Consider the following 19,112-nt stretch of genomic DNA (forward strand, 5'->3'; position numbering starts at 1 on the left):
CTTTGCCTACAATCGGCCAATATAGGTGATCTGCAGAAACACACTGATAGTCGGGTCATGGTCTCACATAGATCTAAAAAACTCTGTAATCTAAATGCTTCCTGACCTTTTTCCAGTATAGTTCAATCTGTTCGTTAAAGCTAATTTAATGCCATTATGTTCACTGTCTAGACATTTAAAGACAAACATGTATTCCTGACCCTATAGAGTTAAAAATCACCATCTAGCCCCCACCCTTCACCCCCCTCCCGACCCCCCAGTGGTGTTCTGAGCCAATCACAAAGCTTCCCCGTAGGATTGGCTGAGACTGAGGCAGATTAGAGACAGAGCCAGCACAAGCCAAACACAGCCCGGGCCAATCAGCATCTCATCATAGACATGAATTGAATCAATGCATCTCTACAAGGAAAGTTCAGTGTCTGCATGCAGAGGGTGGAGACATTGAATGGCAGTCACACTGAGCAGCACTGCCCCAGGAAGCACCTCTAGCAGCCATATCAGAAGTGGCCAGTAGAGGTGTACCAAAGCTGTAATGTAAACACTGCCTTTTCTCTGTAAAAACAGTGTTTTATTGCAAAAAAAAAAAAAAAAAAAAAACCTGAAGGGAAACGTTTATACTCACTAGGACAAATACAATAAGGTGTAGTTGTTCTGGTGACTATACTGTCCCTTCAAACTAAATGGTTTGCTTATCTGCATACCACATTCAATGAAGGCAGGATACTCTAGCGTTTATTATCAATGTTCCCTTCACTTCCTCTCCTTTTTTACTGTACTGTGATATTGCCTACATATTTACCCCCATACAGTTATTATATGTATATATATAATGCCAAAATACCAGAGTGTTGCAGTACGCAATGACACTTTTTTTATTGGACTAACATAATATTTCAAAGGCAAGCTTTCGAGAGTTGCTTCAGACCTGAGGAAGAGAGAAAAACTATTGAAAGCTTGTCTGAAATATTATGTTAGTCCAGTAAGAAGGTATGATTACATACTGCAATATTCTGGTGGTTTGACATCTTGTCTACTGGACTTATAAGGCTAATCCAAACTACAATATATATATATGTTTTTGGACATTTCTCTCCATGAATTGAATGTAGAGTTATAGAACGCCTGGTCCTAGTTCCTTTCAGAAGCCATAATTATATCATTTTCATTATTTCAATATAAGTAATGAAAACCTGTAACAGAACCTTACAGTCTGCATCACTATTCCAGGTGTATACGGTTACTGAAGGCAGAATGAACTCCCAGGTGGTACAGTGCTATAAGCTTGATTTAATCCCACCTGGGAAGGTTTTACATATTATAGATTGTAGAGTGCTTTACTCAGAATTCTTTTTTTTACAGAACAGACTGTGCAGTGCAGAATGAGAGGACTAATGACTAATACACAAATACTAGACCGTTGGACAAACCTGAAAACTAAACTAGCAAGATATAAATGAATCCTCCTTTGAGAAATATTTTTTGTGAATTTATAAATCTTTGATATTTTTTTTTTCTTAACAGAGACAATGAAAAAAAAAATATTTTATCAAGCACATATTCAATACAAAATAATAGGATCAACTTGCAGTTGAAGATAACAAATAACCCAAAGAAATTCTAGCTAAAACCGCTATTTGCAATCCCAATAAAAAAAAAAAGCATAATTAATTACATGCATGTTTTCATTGGGGTATATCTACTAAAGTATTTTTTATATTTTTTCTGTATTTGGACAGTAGAGTGTCTCATAATTTAAAAAAAAAAACAGCGGGGAATAAAATATACTATTTCTTTTAGGTATAGGGCTATTAAAGACCATTGGTCCCTTATGTGATTCCTTCATCCTACCAGCATTGCATGAGGACATTTACCCATAAAATTGCTTGTCTTTAACTATAGCTGTATTTTGTGAATTTTGTGGGGCTTCTAATTCTTTGCTTGAAGAAATAATTTGATATTCTTATTATGTATAATCAGTTGGTACTCTGCCACATGCAGATTTTTACAATACCTGTGATCAAAGACACTGAAGAAATTGCAATGATAATGCAACCGCAGCGACCGGATAATTATATTTTCCAATCCCTATGCTATTTCACTGTTTGGTTAATTTAGCCTTTAAAATGGTAATTAACTTTACTGCAGTAATTCACTCTGAAAAGAAAAAAACAACTAAACACAAAACAAAAAGACAAGGTACAGATTGGCACAAACATTATTATCCAGGAAGTAAAAATTAGGTCCTATAGTTTAAAAGGATACATGTGAAATTATACCTATTAATTTTAACGAAGGTCCCTCCTGTAATAGGAACTCTGATTTAAAAGTTAATCACAGTAAGTATTTTTATTTATAAAGCACCAACAAATTATGCAGACAAGTACAATTAGGTCCCAAAATATTTGGACACTGACACAAGTTTGTTATTTCGGCTGTTTACCAAAATCAATTCAAGTTACAGTTAAATAATGAATATGGACTTAAAGTGCAGGCTCTCAGCTTCAATTTGAGGGTATTCACATCTAAATTGGAGGAAGGGTTTAGGAATTACAGCTCTTTAATATGTAGCCCCCTCTTTTTCAAGGGACCAAAAGTAATTGGACAATTGACTCAAACAATAGTGTGGGCTATTCCTTCATTATTTCTTCATCAATTAAGTAGGTAAAATCCAGATGTGGCATTCGCATTTGGAAGCTGCTGTGAACCCACAACATGTGGTCAAAGGAGCACTCAATGCAATGGGCATTCATGGCTTCCAATGGCACTAGGTCACTAGTGTTTATTGGCAATGCGACAGAAGCAGTCGGATGAATTCTGCAGTACATAGGGATATATTATCTGCCCAGATTCAGCCAAATTCAGCAAAGTTGACTGGACAACCCTTCATTTAACAGATGGACAATGACCCAAAACATACTGTAAAAGCAACCCAGGAGTTTTTTTTTTTTTAAGGGAAGGACGTGGCAGTCTGAAAAGGCAGAGTCAATCACCTGATCATAACCCAATTGAGCATGCATTTCACTTGCTAAAGACAAAACTTTAGATACAAAGACCCACAAACAAACAACAACTGAAGACAGCTGCAGTAAGTGCCTGGCAAAGCATCACAAAGGAGGAATTTCCATGCTTTCCAGACTTCAAAGTAGTCATTGCCTGCAAATGATTCTCAACAAAGTATTACAAATTAACATTTTATGTATGACTGTGTTAATTTGTCCAATTACATTTGAGCCCCTGAAATAAGGGACTGTGTATGTAAATTGTTGCAATTCCTAAACATTTCATACAATATTTTTGTTCAACACCTTGAATTATAGCTGAAAGTCAGCACTTCAATTGCATGTTGGTTGTTTCATTTCAAATTCATTGTGGTGGGGTATAGAGCCAAAATTGTGAAAATTGTGTCAGTGTCCAAATACTTCCGGACCTAACTGTATTTGCAATAAGACAAGTTAGACACACAGAAACAGAGGCTGTTGAGGGCCTTGCTCACACGAGTCTTCATTCTAAAGAGAGTAGGGTAAAGCGGCACAAGAGGTAAGGGTGGGATGTATTTCATAAATGGGGAAAAAGTAAGTTACTAGAATTGTTTAAAAAGAAGGGTTGGGTTTTTGGATGACAGAGTTGCAAGAGAGGAAGCAGAGTGGGTTACCAATACTTCATTAACATTGCTGTGATTAACTCTTATTCCTTTAGAAGTATCCCTTCAGAACTTAGACATATGAAGAGGAGAGAGGAACTTGGACAGTGCTCTGTTGCTCAATGCAATTCTCGATAGCCACAGACAACAGCATTGCAGGCACTGTTAAAAACATGCTGTGATCCGCACAGGTCATGGGGCATCCAAGGCTGACATGCCCGTGCAGAATTTCCGCTTGCCAATGGCTAGTGGGTGAGTGGAAATTTCGCAAGTTTTTTAAGATGTTAAAAAAAATAAGTGATATAAATATACTTACCTCTGCATATTCTTTTTTTTTTTTTTGCATGTTTTCCCAGACAAAAGGGCTGCTTCCCATACCCCCAATATAATATTGGAACTGTCTGAGCTATCCAAGACGATCCTTGGCCAAATGTTCACTTGCATTCATGAAATAGGAAGAGTGTACTATGTATTATGTCATATGTACATACTCACAAATTTTTAATGGAAAGCACGGAGAAACACGTGTATGTACAATGCCGCCTCCATGATTTCTGCATTTACCCGCAAGATTGAGTTAATTTAAAGGGATACTATTGGGAACTTTAGCTTAATAAAGCTGTTTTAGTGTATAGATCAGGGATAGACAACCTTCCACAGTACAGATATTGTGGACTACATCTCCCAAAATGCTTCCACAATGATGGCAAAGCATCAAGAGAGATGCAGTCCATGACATCTGGAGTGCTAAAGGTTGCCTACCCTGGTAAAGATAATGCCCCTGCAGTCTCACTGCTCAATTCTCTGTCATTTACTTTTTTTAGTTTTTGTTTATGCAGTCTTAACAACACCTCCCCTGGCTGTGACTAACATATACATGTGGCAAAATACAAAAGTATACGGTGAAAAGATAATCTGCATCAAAAGTATACGGTGAAAAGATAATCTGCAACAAAAGTATACGGTGAAAAGATAATCTGCAACAAAAGTATACGGTGAAAAGATAATCTGCAACAAAAGTATACGGTGAAAAGATAATCTGCAGCAAAAGTATACGGTGAAAAGATAATCTGCATCAAAAGTATACGGTAAAAAGATAATCTGCAACAAAAGTATACGGTGAAAAGATAATCTGCAACAAAAGTATACGGTGAAAAGATAATCTGCATCAAAAGTATACGGTGAAAAGATAATCTGCATAAACAAACATGTAATAAACTGTTGTCAAAAGACTATCATCACTCTCATTCCCTCCCTCGTTACATCTTCTTCCACGGACGGCCATCCCAGCAAACTTTTTTATTTCAGCTCATCCCAGCCTGTTAAACCAGCCGGAGCATCTTACTCAACCAGCGGGAAATACGAACAATCTCTCTGGAACTCCAGCTCGGATATGGACAAGTACCTCACACCGGTCCCTTTACACCCCTGTTTTAACCCCTTTCCCAAAGAGCTAGGAAGGCACTCTTTGGAGGTTATGTTACCTCCATCCTTCTGAACAGTCGCTCAATAGGGGATGGAGGAAGCCCCCCCTTTTCAGTCCGCTAGAGCCACCAGTAAAAGACCGCCACTTAGCCCTGACCGCCTGGAACTATTTTTGGGAAGGACTTTAACAGCAGTAGGTCCAAAAGTTAACTTAGTGGCGTTTGGACAATTCCCCACGTATCCAAGCACTATTTACACAGAATGGGCGCTCGGATCCTCTCTTTCAGGGGATATATGACTTATGGGGATACCATGTTGTTTTGGGGGTATTTGTGTGTAGCATCTTCTGTGTCCGGGAGATAATTAGTTTACCGCTTATCAGCTCAATTATCAATTAGCCTGGGTGGGCTTAGTACTGAATGAATAGAGACCCCATGCTGGGGTTCCTTGTATAAATATATGTACCTTTTGCCTGAATAAAACAGACCGATTTCCCCTTCATCAAGTTTTGGATGATGCTTGGGGATACAAGAGCTATATCACACTTTCATTTTGCGGGACTAGGGAGACTCTTCAGCGGATATACTCTGCCGGAGTATAGGGGATCCGTTACAGTTTACATTAGAAGTTCTTATCTTCTACTGTGTAAATTAGACTTTAATTCCTGTAGGCTCTATAAGGCTATTAACAGGAATTCTAAATCAAGCAGACTGCGTAATAAAGGAAGTTTAAACATTAGATGACTCTTTACAGGAAATGTTTAGGGAGGCTGTGAAGGTCAAATGCCAGGAGGTGTGACTAGGGCTGCATAAACAAATAGATTTAAGAACTAAATGGCAGAGAACTGAGCAGTTAGACTGCAGGGGTGATGAGAAGTATAATGTTACAAAGAGTGTTTGGGGTATATTGTTTTTGTACTTTTTGTTTTGTCCTGCACAAGTCTGGATTATATGCATTGTCATGTGAATTGTCTGCCTGCTGAGTCAGACACATTCTGATATTTTATCTCCTCCAATAAAAGAGTTGTTCAGTTGTTAGGCAAAAAATAGCATAACTGAAAGCATAGCTAACTTGGAGAATTCTTCCAATTCAGCTTTTCTGATCTTAAAATTGACTTTGTATTCACAACATTCTCCACTTAAGTGAATAACTGTGTACAGGTTTACCGTTAACGCAATACTACAAGCAGAGGCTCACCAATGTTTTTATTTTGTCTTCACAAAATAAACCAGGTTGGCTAATTATGTTTACTTGGTGAGTTAGTGACCACAAATCAATGATTATAAATAAAAAGTGAATCGCCATTTTATTACACTAAAGAGTCGTAAAGACATTCATTACATTTGTGATTGCTCCACCTACAAATAAGTTAAAGGGGCAGACGTCACTTTGAGCTACCTGTCTCGTTCAAAAGCTTTAGCTTTGAGAGAGTTGCCTCTCTCTGCATGCTGAATAAAGTAGGATAACATGTTTTTTTTTTCATATTTACCTGTTCTTCTTTATTATGCTTTCCAGACTACTCTAAAAGTAAGGGGGTAAATGATCTAACCAATCAGTGTCCTATCCCTAGGAATGCCTGACAGGTTTACATATGTGCAGCTGGAAGATATCTTCACTTTGCAATAACCTGACAGAAAAAGTGAGGGAGTCTGATCAGTGTAATCATGTAGAGCAAGCCCTGGTGTCTGGTTTCTCTCTCCTGCTTTTGTAAAATGATGCCCTGTTTCTGTCATTAGTGGACTTGTCTGAAACTAAAATGAGTAGGTAAGAGGTGGGTGGGGAATGAAGACGCTCCTCTAGCTCAGAGGTGTTCGACAATCCAATCTAACTAAGTTTCCAAACATTTTTTTTGTCGTGCGTAGTTTAACAGACATGCTTGCAATAATACGTCAAGATTATATGAGATAGTCAAGACTACGGTTACGTTTATAAACATTTATTACATACTTTTCAACGTTTTTCTTTCTTTATTTTAATGTGTATATTTGTTTAAAAGTGTTTGCTGGCTGGTTTAATGCACGTTCATTTAATTAACACTTTGGTCTGATAGACAGTATGTAGCCCATGTTTAACTAGATGCAAGTAAATAGTTACATCATCTATATCAAAAGCAGTACTGGCACACTGGTACAGCACAGTATACTGACGGCATTAGTAAGTCTTACCTGCAACATGGCGGCCAATAAATAAACGGCTATGAAGATAGGAGTCAGGGATGTGTGTCCACTCTTCATTAAATAGATGGTGTATAAAAAAATTAAATGCCCTGGAATCACCAAGGACAGGAGAACTTGTGCCGATTTATGGTTTACTCCTACAAGAGAAAAAAATATTCCTTTTTACACAGACATAGTTCGTTTTAGTTTATGAAACAATTCGGTTAATGAAATGCTGCTCAATCATTTTAATGAAACTACTCATTTACATTCTATATGCCTTTCTTCCTCATGTATGAAAGGATTCTGTACGGCTAGATATATACCATGACACAGGGATAACGTATAAGGATATTAAAAGAAAGAAGAAAAAAATATGCCTGATTGATTTGCGTTCAAACAAATGCCTTCCTTGCTAGCAAGCTTTAATCTTCTGAAATGTACTCGCTAAATCTGCATAATGAAACTGTAGCAAGGGAATCAATAACTTTGCCGTTTACTTTACACAGCACATATTCTCAAGTTACAGCCCATGCTGATAAAGCTATTCGGAAACACAGCTGGGTTAATAAGGCATTTTTACAGGTACATTGCTGTCGAAGCAGTGTTATATCCAGTTCAGGTGTTAGAGCTACTAAGCGTTATGCTATTTAAAGCTTAACTTCTACTTCTTGTGACCCAATTCAGAAGGCCTTAGCTGCCTGCAGTCTCCCCTATATACGGTGGAAGCATATTTAGTGCCCACAGCTCTCTTGTGATCAATCAAATCACATCAGCCGGCTTACTTACCCCACGCTAGATCCAGCTGATGATGCCTATTATTAACGCAGGGACACCACAGGTGCTCAGCTCTCCCATGGTGACTCTGTACGCATCAGCCTGGTCCTCTTAATTGAAAAGGTTTCTTCTCTAGCCCAGATCACTTACAGGTTATATGTGATACAATTGACAGAACCAAGTCCTATGAATGTAATAATCTCTAAATCTACTGCCTTGTAGCAAGAAACAAAACACAACTTAAAGGGACACTCCAAGATGAGGCTTACTCCCTTGTGGATATAAATGCATTGAAAGAACCACACACACAAAAAAAAAAAATTCAGCACCACTGAATATCCACCTTTCCTCACCCTCTCATTGTGTGCTGTCCATAACCCACACTGTTGCACGGCATAAGATTTATAGGATATAAACCACATCCACAGCAGTCTGATGCTACATATCTGAAAACTAATGGCAGCTAGGATTCCCTTAGCTTGCTGTGTATAAATATACATGTTATTTCATGAATGAAACAACCCACAGCCAGAAATGACCTTGGCTGCTGTACTAGCAACCCCCCCATCCCCAAATAAAAGCTATGAAAGAAGTCGTCTGTAAGCTGTGTGGTATCACAGATATGGGAGAGGCTATACCTGCAGCTGTAATGAATAGGATACAGTGAAACAGACAGAGGAAGCTACTTGCACCATAACCTGTGCAAAAACAGAAGTTGTTATGGTGGTTGAAATGCTCCATTAACTACTTAAAGGGACACTCCAGGCACCCAGACCACTTCTGCTCATTGGAGTGGTCTGGGTGCCAACTCCCACTACTCCTAACCCTGCGAGTGTAATTATTGCAGTTTTTTTTATAAACTGCAATAATTACCTTGCAGGGTTAACTCCACCTCTAGTGGCAGTCTATTAGACAGCCACTAGAGGGAACTTCCTGCTCTATAACACAGGAAACCTGCGCTAGAGCGTCGCTGGACGTCCTCACGCTGTGTGAGGACCTCCAGCTTCGCTCAAATCCCCATAGGAAAGCATTGAAATTCGTTTTCAATGCTTTCCTATGGGGAGACGTAATGCGCATGCGCGGCATTGCCACGCATGCGCATTAGGTCTCCTCGGCCGGTGGGCGGGATCAGTCTCGTCCACTGGCCGACGGAAGAATGGGGAGGAGCGTCGCAGAGGAGGAGACAGCGACGAGGGACATCGCCGCTGCCTCAGGTAAGTGACTGAAGGGGTTTTCACCCCTTCAGTAACCGGGGATTGGTGGGTGGGAGGGAGAGGGACCCTCCAGTGCCAGGAAAACGGATCGTTTTCCTGGCACTGGAGTTTCCCTTTAACCATGATGTAATAAATACGCAAATGCAGTAAGTGAATACACATAATAAGTAAGGGAATCCCTATTTATTATTACAATCCTGACATGAAAGGGTTAATTCAGCTTAAAACTAAGTCTTCAGCAAAATGTGAATCTATTCACAGCAAGTACACATACAACTTTCACAGTGGGGAAAGTATGCAGGAAATGGCAGCTTACCTGATCCATAAAAAGTCCTGCATGGATGGTAACATCCTTTGGCCTCTTCTGGCAATTCGCCGGGCATACTGTGCAAATGGAGGTAGGTAGAAATTCTGCTGGCCTGAATGGCTACCAAGTTACCGCCAATGCCTAATGAAATGTCAAAAACATATAGAAACATTAGAACCCAAAATGTATGGATAAACTAATTAAATCATTACACTGGCAGCTGTTAAGTGTTATGTATCCTATTTAGCCTTGTGCAGTGGCAAACGCTAATGAATGTGCTGAAACATTAAGTCATACATTAAAAAAGTTGTTTTTTTTTTAATCCTGCTAGCTAGAAGAGTATCTAGGTTAGTTGAATAATTCCAGGACCATGACTGATGATTTAAAACCTCAGGCTATGTTTAAAGGTCACAGGTTAGACTCACAAACATTTATTTAATGGAATCACATGACTAGGGGCAAAATAATTCATTCATGCAATTTTATGCAATTCCCCACTCTACCGTCACAGGGAAACCTCATATTGTAACCAAAAATCATGATATATTTGAGCTTCCACACAACCTGGTCTGAATTAAAGAAGCATTCAAATAAATAAATAAATATAATAAAAATTAAAGGGACATTCCATTGACAAAATAAAAATCAATTAAAAAAACAAAACACAATTTAGGTGTATATTTAAAAACAGCTTGCAAAAGCTGCAGTTCTCTTGCCTGCAGCCTTTGTAAACTCTTCCCTTCTCTTCCATGCCCAGACTTTCTGTGACTGTCCAATCACAGACTTTCCAATGCAGCTCAATGAGAAGTCTTTAGGAGGCAGGTGCTCGGGGCGATTGCTGCCTCTTGAGTTTAGCTCTATTGAGCTAAACAACCAGGAAGTAACAGGACTGGTTGTCTGATTGACAGCCAGGGATGTGTAACAAGATTAATTTATAAAAGAACCAATTTATATTGAAATCTATACTTTTTATAAAATGAAAACAAGTACACACAGTTCACAAGTGATATAGGGGTCTGGAGTCTCCTTTTAAATCCTTAAGGACACATGACGGAACTATTCCAGAAGTTGTGTCCTTAAGGGGTTAAAGGGTGTAACATTAAAGCAACCCATGCATTAACCATGATAATGAATGCATATGTAAGTAATACATGATTATGATAGATAGAGTAAACAGAACTGTGTTGCATTTGATGTGGGTTTGTGAATTGATATGTGCAATTGGCAACGTATGTCTGCGTGACCGGCGCCGTGAACGGTCAGGTATTCAAAGCGAGTTACCAATTTTGGGCCACAGTAGCCAAACCATAAGAATCTTTAGTTATCTACACTGCCGGGCCCAAAAAAAAAAAAAAAAAAGGTCACACTCTAATATTTAGTTGAACTGCCTTTAGCTTTAATTACACAACACGCATTCGCTTTGGCATTGTTTCGATAAGCTTCTGCAATGTCACAAGATTTATTTCTGTCCAGTGTTGCATTTATTTTTCACCAAGATCTTGTATTGATGATGGGAGAGTTGGACCACTGCGCAAAGCCTTCTCTAGCACATCACAAACATTCTCAATGGTGTTAAGGTCTGGACTCTGTTTGATACATGCCAATTATTTGACCCTTCTCAAACAGACTAACATCTTTCCCACGATCACGGGATGTGTCTTTCGACATGGTTGTTTAAGAAATAAGAAATGAGAAGCTACTCATTGAATCAGTTGGGGTTAAATAACTTGTTGCCACCTGAAAGATAATCGCCCATGCAGTAACTATCCAGTAGGAGGCTCTTACCCATTTGCTTAGTTAAATCCAGGAGGCAATTCTTTTTTTTTGGCCCTGCAGTATATGTATTCATTCAGCTACTTTGTCCTAAAATGTGAAATTCCCTTTAAATTCACAATAATTTGCACTTTAGTTAATAACCCTTCGGGGAAGATTACTGCATATGTGATGTGTCAACGTGCATATGTTTATACATAGAATGTGTCTGAGGATATCGGACTGCATTTTTATGTGAAATGTGTATAGCTTACAGATATATTCATCACTATGCAGTGGATTCATACAGTTATGTAGAAGTCTAGGTGTGTCTACAACAATACAAAACAACTCATATTTTAATTTTAATCACTTCTGGCAGGTGGATGACTAGGCATCCTATACTGGGTCAAACAGTATCATGGGGAAAAGAGTGTAATTTAGTAATCTTGCTTAAACTAACTACTTCCATGGCCTCTTAACAATGGCTTACTGTAGTGGATGACAGCAGCTTTGCAGCATATATATATGACATATGGGAACAGCTTTGTACAATGTATAGGCATCAAACCAGTAGAAGACACATCAAGGTTTTTTTTTTTTATCAATAATAAAATATAACATTAGTAACAGTGTGATGTAATTCCAGTAAAATACAAGTTTAGCAGGCTAAGATTGCCACAAGGCATATGTATGTATATGTGTTTGTAGTATCAGTTAGTTAATAACACGTAGCTAAGATACTGTCATCACTGTACTGACCAGGTGCAGGAATGTAAGAACTGGAATTACGCGTCCCTCTCCTTTGTATCAGATGAGCCACGTGGTTAGACCGGATGGATGAGTTTAGACTCTATTCATTAAATAGGTTAAGGGTATGTGTGGGTGTAGTTAATTGTGGGAGGAGCTACAGTGCTATATAAGGAATGTACTCTATGTATTCAGGACTCAGACTTTGCTGTATTTTGGTGACGCTAGTCCCTCTGAGTCCCGATCGGTGATCCAATAAAGAATCTCTTCCTTCCTGAAGAAACCTGTGTCCATCTCTCTGTGCTTGGCTTCCGTCAGTTTCTCCGGTATCATTTGGTGCATTGGCCGGGAAGCTCATCGTTCAACGGTAGCTGAGAGGCAGAGGCGTGAGACGGTCTATCTTTGCCCACGTTCTCTACGGCTGCACCCCTGAACTTCTGCGTGGACCTCCCTTCGTCTCGGCGCCACTGGTCTGTTGTCCAGGAGATCATCGGCCTCTACGTGAGAAGTGCTGGGGTGTCCCCGTCGATGAGTGTGAACTCAGGTTCAGGAACGAGGAGGTAAGATAACTGCTGTTTTAGACGGCAGGACCCGCTAGGGGTATACCGATTGTGCGGTAGGCCCAAAGGGGTTTTTGAATCTGTATCTGCCCCCTCTGTCGGAGGGAAGGAGCGAAGGCGCACCGCTCGATCGAACGCTCTTTAGTCAGACCGTTTGATTTGGTTAGTCAGGCGGGGTCCTGGTGTAAGATAGCCCTAGCCGGACACCGGTGTCTTGTCTAGACTAGCGTTCTAGGGTGTATATTACGTTCGCTAGGTCGGAGGGACCGGGAGACTAAGCGGCGCCTGTGTAAATTCGGTTCGCTAGTTCTCATCCTATCTGGGCTAAGTGGGAAGGCGTGTAAATTTGGAACCCACTAGACTTTTGATAGTACGACTAAGAGGCGCCTGTGTAAATTCGGTTCTCTAGCTCGTTGTATAGTGCGACTAAGAGGCGTCTGTGTAAATTCGGTTCTCTAGCTCGCTATATATGTGGTGATTGGGCAGTGTGGCTAACCAAAACGGGTGTATATAGTTTTAGGTAGTCCATTCAAGGTACTGGCCAATAGTTTAGTTGGGAATTGTAAATGTGTTAACGATTGTTTTAGTAAAGTGTATATCTTGTTAGATAGCGCGAGCTCAGCCGTCTAGCGAGAGTGTTAATAGTGTGTTGCTGTATTATAGTGCACGGTACCATAACCCTGTATATTTACTGACATTATATAATAAGTACTAATCATTGTCGTCCATTGCATGTTTAACACCATAACCACTAATAATTGTATTGTGACCTTAACTTGTGCTTTGACCTATGCTAACCGTACTGTAACCGCTATTTGTAAAAGACGATGTTACTGGGGTGTGTTATAGACGGGTAATTCGTATATAGAGAATTATAGCGTGGGTGACTGTGTAGTTACGCCAAAGGGCATAATATTGATTATATAGTGACTGGTGTAGCAGCTGTGTGTGTACGGGAATTCCCTGAGTGTTTATTGTTATTGTGTACGTTTCACTTGGTAACCGTACCACGTGGTGCTGTTGCCAGAGGAAACGGGTGTGACTGTTGAATAGTACGCGTGTATAGTAATCGTTGTCGACGACGTTCCACTGTTAAATATGGGTGCGTCGCAGTCAACGATTCCGGATCCCTTAGGATGTATGGTTAAGAATTTTAAAAAGGGATTCAAAGTTTGTGATTTTGGGGTTAAGATGTCCCCTGTACGTTTGGTCACTTTGTGCACTAGGGAGTGGCCTACTTTGGTTGCGGCATGGCCGCCACGTGGCAGTTTGGATCCAACTCTGGTACAGCGCTTACACGTGGCTGTATCAGGTAGGCCTGAACTTTACGGCCAGTTTCCTTATATTGATTGTTGGAGACAGGCCGTAAATGACTCGCCAAAATGGCTCCGGACATGCCACGAGGAACAGTGTCGCCTCATGGTAGCTAGGACTTGTTCGTCCACTAGGGCTGGTGTTAGGCCCATTTTGGACACGCCCCCTGAGTCCGAGATCCCTTTGCCGCCCCCTTACTTTCCGGTAAGAGGAAGTGACGCAAATACAGGAAGTCCTGTAACCCTTCCCTCATTACCCTCATCCACTTCCGCTTCCTCCTCCAGTACAGGATCCACCCCCCCTCGTACTAAATCTCCCCTTCCGGAACCAGAACCCACCCCCATTAGAAACGAATATCCTGATTTGGCGCCACTTCAGACTTCCGGTCAAGCTTCATCTAGCTCGGCCCGAAGTGTTCTATTTACCACCTTTTCCCAAAACCAACCTCCCACATCCCCATACCCTATCTCTCCCCGACCGGAACCCATGACTGACGCCCCTCCACGTAGCCCCATACAGACCCGACAGTTGACCGGTGCCCAACAATTGAGACACTATCAGATGCCTCTTCGTCTGAATCCCGGGTCAGCCTATATTAATGCCGCAGGTCAAATGGCACAAGCTGACCCTGTCTTCGTATATGTTCCCTTCACTACAACCGATCTTTTAAACTGGAAGACCCACAATTCCTCGTATACTGAGAAACCACAAGCCATGACTGATCTGTTCACCTCAATAGTACAGACACATAATCCGACATGGGCTGATTGCCAGCAGTTATTAATGACTTTATTTAACAATGAGGAAAGGACAAGAATAAATCAAGCAGCCATTAAAGCATTAGAGGATAGAGCCCGTGCTTTGAACCAAGCTAATCCAGCAGCATGGGCCGCAACACATTATCCCAACACTGATCCCGATTGGAACGTAAATGGTGCTGATATGGTTCAACTCAGAGCCTATAGAGACGCTATAATTGCTGGCATGAAAGCCGGAGGAAAGAAAGCCATTAACATGTCGAAGACAGTTGAGGTGATCCAGAAAAGCGATGAAGCGCCCAGTGTCTTTTATGACCGATTATTGGAGGCGTACCGCTTGTACACCCCCTTTAATCCGGAAGACGCAGACAATTCCCGAATGGTTAACTCCGCCTTTGTCAGCCAAGCTTACGGAGATATTAAGCGCAAGCTACAAAAGTTAGAAGGGTTTGCAGGTATGTCAATCTCCCAACTAATGGAGGTAGCTAATAAGGTCTATATGAATAGGGAAACAGAAAGCAAGAAAGAGGAGGAGCGCAAGATGCGTAAAAAGGCTGATATGCTAGCGGTAGCGATCGCAGGCGTAGATAAACGGGGCCCAGATAGAGGCAATAATAGATGGAGTAGGGAGCCTTTGAGTAGGGATCAGTGTGCGTATTGCAAGGAAGAAGGGCATTGGAGGAACGAATGTCCGCAAAGAGAGCAGTACGAGAGAGACCAACCCAGGGCAGGCTACGGAAACTTTAGAGGCAGAGCGAGAGGTAGAGGAGGCCCCGGAGGGAGTAATGGGTATAGAGGGAGTAATGGGAACAGAGGAAGTGTTAGGGAAGATAGGTATATTCCAGCAGCGCAAAGGTCCCGCGATAGAGAAGGTAGGGACTTCGTAGGATTGGCTGACACGGTCATGGAGGACTATTGATACCGACCGGGCTCCATCCCCCTTGGTCGAGCGGAGCCTATGGTCGATGTATCAATAGGGGGGAAAAGGAGTGCGTTCATGATCGACACTGGTGCTGAACATTCAGTGGTGACTAATCTAGTTGCTCCTCCATCTGGAAGGACTATTACTGTGATAGGAGCAACTGGAAGAAGTGCTGAAAGACCGGTTCTTAAAAGTCGACTCTGTACATTGGGAGGCCACGTAGTAAAACACCAATTCCTTTATATGCCTGAATGTCCAGTCCAATTGCTGGGACGTGATATGCTATCCAAATTACAAGCGCAGATTACGTTCCTACCAGATGGAACAACATCTTTAAAGTTTAATGGACCTTCAGGTATTATGACTTTATCCGTACCAAAGGAAGAAGAGTGGCGACTTTATACAGCGTTGACTAGCCAAAACCCTAGGAGTGATGAGACATTGTTTAACATACCAGGAGTTTGGGCAGAGAACAACCCACCAGGACTGGCCCGCAATATTCCACCAATAAAAATTGAACTGAAACATGGGGTTTATCCAGTGAGCCTAAGACAATATCACATTCCGCAGAAGGCTAAGAAGAACATCCAATCCTATCTGGATAAGTTCATACGGTATGGTATCCTAAAATTCTGTACTTCCCCCTGGAACACCCCATTGCTGCCTGTTCAAAAGCCCGGCACAGATGAGTATCGACCTGTGCAGGACTTAAGAGCAGTCAATGATGCGGTTGTTAGCATACATCCAGTTGTACCCAATCCATATAACCTGCTTGCTTTAATTCCGGGCGGGGCTACTTACTTCACAGTCTTAGATCTCAAAGATGCCTTCTTTTGCCTCCGAATTGCCGCAGAAAGTCAATGTATTTTCGCTTTCCAATGGGAGAACGCTGTAACGGGCTCAAAACGCCAAATGACTTGGACAAGACTGCCCCAAGGGTTTAAAAATTCACCTACCCTATTTGGTTCAGCCCTAAGTCAAGATCTATTGGATTTCGAGTCCATCCCAGGAGAGTGTGTATTGTTACAATATGTAGATGACTTGTTGATAGCAGCAGTTACAAAAGAAATCTGTCAGCAAGCAACGCACGATCTACTACACATTCTCTGGAAGGCAGGATACAAGGTGTCTAGAAAGAAGGCTCAGTTGTGTTTGCCAACTGTCAAGTATCTAGGATTCCATATCTCTGAAGGTCAAAGAATTACGGGGCCAGAGAGAAAAGAAGCTGTCTGCCAAATACCAATACCCAAGAATAGAAGACAAGTGCGAGAATTCTTGGGGGCAGCAGGCTTCTGTAGGATATGGATTCCCAGTTATGCGATACTAGCAAAACCTCTGTACGCAGCTATCAAAGGTACAGAGCACGACCCCTTCTTATGGACCCAAGAACAGCAAACGGCATTTGAAGATGTGAAGAAGGCTTTGATGAGTGCCCCAGCATTAGGTCTACCTGATCACACACGACCATTCTACTTATATGTACACGAGCAAAGAAGAATGGCTGTGGGAGTATTGACACAGTACTTGGGATCATGGCAAAGACCTGTTGCCTACATGTCTAAGCAACTGGATGCAGTGGCCAGCGGACTTCCACCTTGTCTAAGAGCCGTAGCTGCAGCCGCCCTGCTAGTAGCTGAAGCCGATAAACTCACTCTGGGTCAAGAACTTTATGTACGAGTCCCACATGCAGTACAGACGTTGTTGGATTACAAAGGAAATCATTGGTTTAGTAACAGCCGTATGACCAAGTATCAAGCAATGTTGTGTGAAAACCCAAGAGTGCATTTAGAGACTGTAAACACCTTAAATCCAGCTACCCTTTTGCCACAACCTACTGAAAGTCAACATGATTGTTTGGAAGTAATGGATGAAGTATTCTCAAGTAGACCAGATCTTCGTGATTTTCCCATCCAGAACCCCGATGTTCAATATTACACCGACGGCAGTAGTTATGTGAAAGAAGGGATCCGCTATGCAGGATATGCAGTGACAACAATAGACACGGTGATAGAAGCTCGGCCACTGGCGAAAGGAACATCAGCACAAAAGGCAGAATTAATAGCACTAACACGAGCGTTACAATTGGCTGAAGGTTTAAGAGTAAATATCTATACGGACTCTAAGTATGCGTTTTTAACCACTCATGCCCACGGAGCTTTGTATAAAGAAAGAGGACTACTGAATTCAGAAGGCAAAGAAATCAAGTACGCAGCCGAAATCCTACAACTATTGGAAGCAGTGTGGGAGACGAAAGAAGTCGGTATCATACATTGTCGAGCGCATCTGAGAGGAGATGGTGATGTAACCAAGGGAAATCGGATGGCAGATAGTGCAGCTAAGCGTGCTGCTGAATCAGGAAGACAGGAGTATGTAGGGCATATAGCTGCTCTTATACCAACTACACTGTCCCAATGGACTCCAGTTTATACAGCTCAAGAAGAGGAGTGGTTAAAGACTGAACCGGGAAAGTATCTGGAGAACAAGTGGTATCAGCTAGAAGATGGAAGAATAGTTATACCAGCATCGCTAGCGGTAGAAATTGTCCAAAATTATCACAACGGGACACATTCTGGGAGAGACAGTACTGAAGAATCTCTTAGAAAACATTTCTACATACCAAGATTGTCCAACTTGACTCAGGCCATTGTACGCAGATGTGTAACGTGTGCTAAGAATAATGCAAGACAAGGACCAGTAAAGCCACCAGGAGTTCAGTTTATGGGGGGACTCCCCATGTCCGATCTACAAATAGACTTTACAGTGATGCCTAAGTCGGGTGGACATCGTTACCTGCTGGTAATTGTGTGCACCTATTCAGGCTGGGTAGAAGCATGTCCTACTCGTACAGAGAAAGCAGGAGAAGTTGTGAGATTCCTGCTACGAGAAATAATACCCCGATATGGACTACCCTGTTCTATAGGATCGGACAATGGTCCAGCTTTTGTTCACCAGTGCCTACAACAACTGACTCATATGCTTGGTATAAAGTGGAGGCTTCATACTGCATATAGACCCCAGAGTTCTGGTAAGGTAGAGAGAATGAATAGAACTATAAAGAACCAGTTGGCTAAAATGTGTCAGGAAACCCAACTTAAGTGGAACGTTCTCTTACCTATAGCCTTATTGCGAATCCGCAGTACCCCTACCAGAAGGATGGGCCTCTCTCCTTTTGAAATCATGTATGGGCGACCACCTCCCGTACTTGGTAACTTAAGGGGGGACTTGAGTCAGTTGGGAGAAGGAATTACTCGGCAGCAGGTTGTAGAGTTGGGTAAGACTATGGAGGAGGTACAGAAATGGGTACAAGATAGATTACCTGTGAATATTTATCCCCCTGTTCATAGTTATCATCCAGGAGATCAAGTGTGGATTAAAGAGTGGAATAATGTACCGTTAGGGCCCAAGTGGAGAGGTCCTTATGTTGTTCTTTTGTCTACCCCTACAGCGATAAAAGTAGCAGAAGTGACTCCGTGGATACATCACTCCAGGGTTAAACCAGCAGCAGTCGATTCTTGGCAAGTTACAGCAGATCCAGAG

At 41.5% G+C, this 19,112-nt stretch overlaps 1 protein-coding gene across 1 annotated transcript in view; it reads right to left on the bottom strand.

Annotated features, from left to right (window-relative positions):
• The window catches only part of SLC41A2 (solute carrier family 41 member 2), a 173,091-nt gene that overhangs the window by 19,008 nt on the left and 134,971 nt on the right, over positions 1 to 19,112 (bottom strand). The window contains exons 9-10 of the mRNA XM_063447218.1: positions 9,529 to 9,660; positions 7,231 to 7,379 (exon numbers count right to left, since the gene is read on the bottom strand). Coding sequence (XP_063303288.1) covers positions 7,231 to 7,379; positions 9,529 to 9,660 — 281 coding nt within the window. The remainder of the gene's footprint in view (positions 1 to 7,230; positions 7,380 to 9,528; positions 9,661 to 19,112) is intronic.

This window comes from Pelobates fuscus, chromosome 3 (genome assembly GCF_036172605.1).
Source record: "Pelobates fuscus isolate aPelFus1 chromosome 3, aPelFus1.pri, whole genome shotgun sequence".
In the NCBI taxonomy this organism is placed as follows: Eukaryota; Metazoa; Chordata; class Amphibia; order Anura; family Pelobatidae; genus Pelobates; species Pelobates fuscus.